The 1,500-nt window shown below is 34.7% G+C and overlaps 1 protein-coding gene across 1 annotated transcript in view; it reads left to right on the forward strand.

Annotated features, from left to right (window-relative positions):
- The first annotated feature begins 544 nt into the window (after window positions 1-544).
- LOC125502586 (oxygen-dependent choline dehydrogenase-like) overlaps window positions 545-1,500 on the forward strand; it is a 4,737-nt gene continuing 3,781 nt past the window's right edge. The window contains exon 1 of the mRNA XM_048661202.1: window positions 545-677. Within this exon, the coding sequence (XP_048517159.1) occupies window positions 545-677 (133 nt within the window). The remainder of the gene's footprint in view (window positions 678-1,500) is intronic.

The raw sequence follows: 1,500 nt of genomic DNA on the forward strand, positions 1-1,500 counted from the left end.
ATTCCGCCATGTGCCACTTTTTGGGTAAAACCGAAACGCAATTTTCACCGTTACATACCATTAAATCGATCATTGTCATATCCTACAGCTCTAAATCTAACACGACACGATAAGGTTTATAATAACGCAATTAGATCGCAGGCAAAAAAAACAACATATTTATTATTTTTGGTTGTGCAGGTGTAACATTGCGGATTTGAGGAATAATTAGGTTCTCAAAGAGAATTTCGAATTACATTAATATGATGACATAAAATATTAAAGGCCCCTGGGTCTTCGTCACATCTGGCTTTTATTGTAAAACGAAACTGTGCGGGTCTTATTTGCATTTGAATTTCATTACTCTTAAATTGCTTTTAACAACTTTCCGGGTCAAAACTTGCCGTATTTTAATTTATTTTCCATTTTTTCAACGCAGGCTCAGTTTATTAAATTAGAATATATTACTTGGAAGAACTTTCCCGGATGCCCCCCGTCGTGTCTTCTTTACTCAACTTTCGTTTCACCCATGCTTTAAATACGAAACGCACCCATTCTTACGGCCATGAGTCTTGACAGGTACGAAATGAAATGGAGTATTCCATATGGAGTAGCCTTTTCTCCATTAAACTACTGGAAAAAGCGATCCACGAATCCCAACTTGCAAAGCTTCAGGGCAGTTGATTTAAATAGTCAGTGTAATTACCAACTTTCGAGCGAACTTTATTGAAACCATTAGAAGCAGTTAGAACTGATAATTTAAGAGACAAATAACATTTTGTGGGCGGATTTTGCTAAATTCACAGTCACAGGTTGGTAGCGAATTTGCAGATTATTTTAGATCTAATATTTACAGTCTTGCAATTAATTTATGTGGGAGTCTGCTGATGTAAATAGAGATGGGTTTAATTGGGTAATTGGGATCTGAATATATTTTGCAAATTTGTTGCACGTCTATTAAAGCATTGCAAAGCAAAAAAATCTGCAAAGGTTGCTTGCATTATTTTACTTTTCTATTGAAAAACATATTTTGCCAATCTATGGGAAATGGTCATCATGAAAATGCTACATGTATAAATAAATTCGGTGGCATTGTCTGAACCATCAGCGTTTAAGGAATATTGCAGGGAATCGCATCCATACACTTGCACAGAAATATGCTGAACTACTTGGTATTCACAGCAAATATTGCAGTTTCACTATGTTTGCTTTTGAGAACAAGCTGCGACTTCGGAAAAACAAATTTGTATATTTTACGCTCATATGTTGTCTTCGCGGTTTTTTAAGCATCTTTATCTGGAAGTTTCTCCAATAATAATGCTTCGCTTTTGCAAACGAATTGACTGGTTTCATACAACGAGATCTAATAATATTTGCTGATTTGAGGTAAAGTCGGTAACTTTTCTTTCTAAAAACCGTATTTATGCATGAGTTATATTTTGGACTTTTGAATTTTCCTTTTTAAAAACTTTATTTTCACAGATACAATATTTCCTTTAGCTCTGATTTCTCGGATTACTC

This window comes from Dendroctonus ponderosae, unplaced genomic scaffold (assembly GCF_020466585.1).
Source record: "Dendroctonus ponderosae isolate FM_Combo_2020 unplaced genomic scaffold, Dpon_F_20191213v2 Dpon_F_20191213_1, whole genome shotgun sequence".
NCBI classification, from domain to species: Eukaryota; Metazoa; Arthropoda; class Insecta; order Coleoptera; family Curculionidae; genus Dendroctonus; species Dendroctonus ponderosae.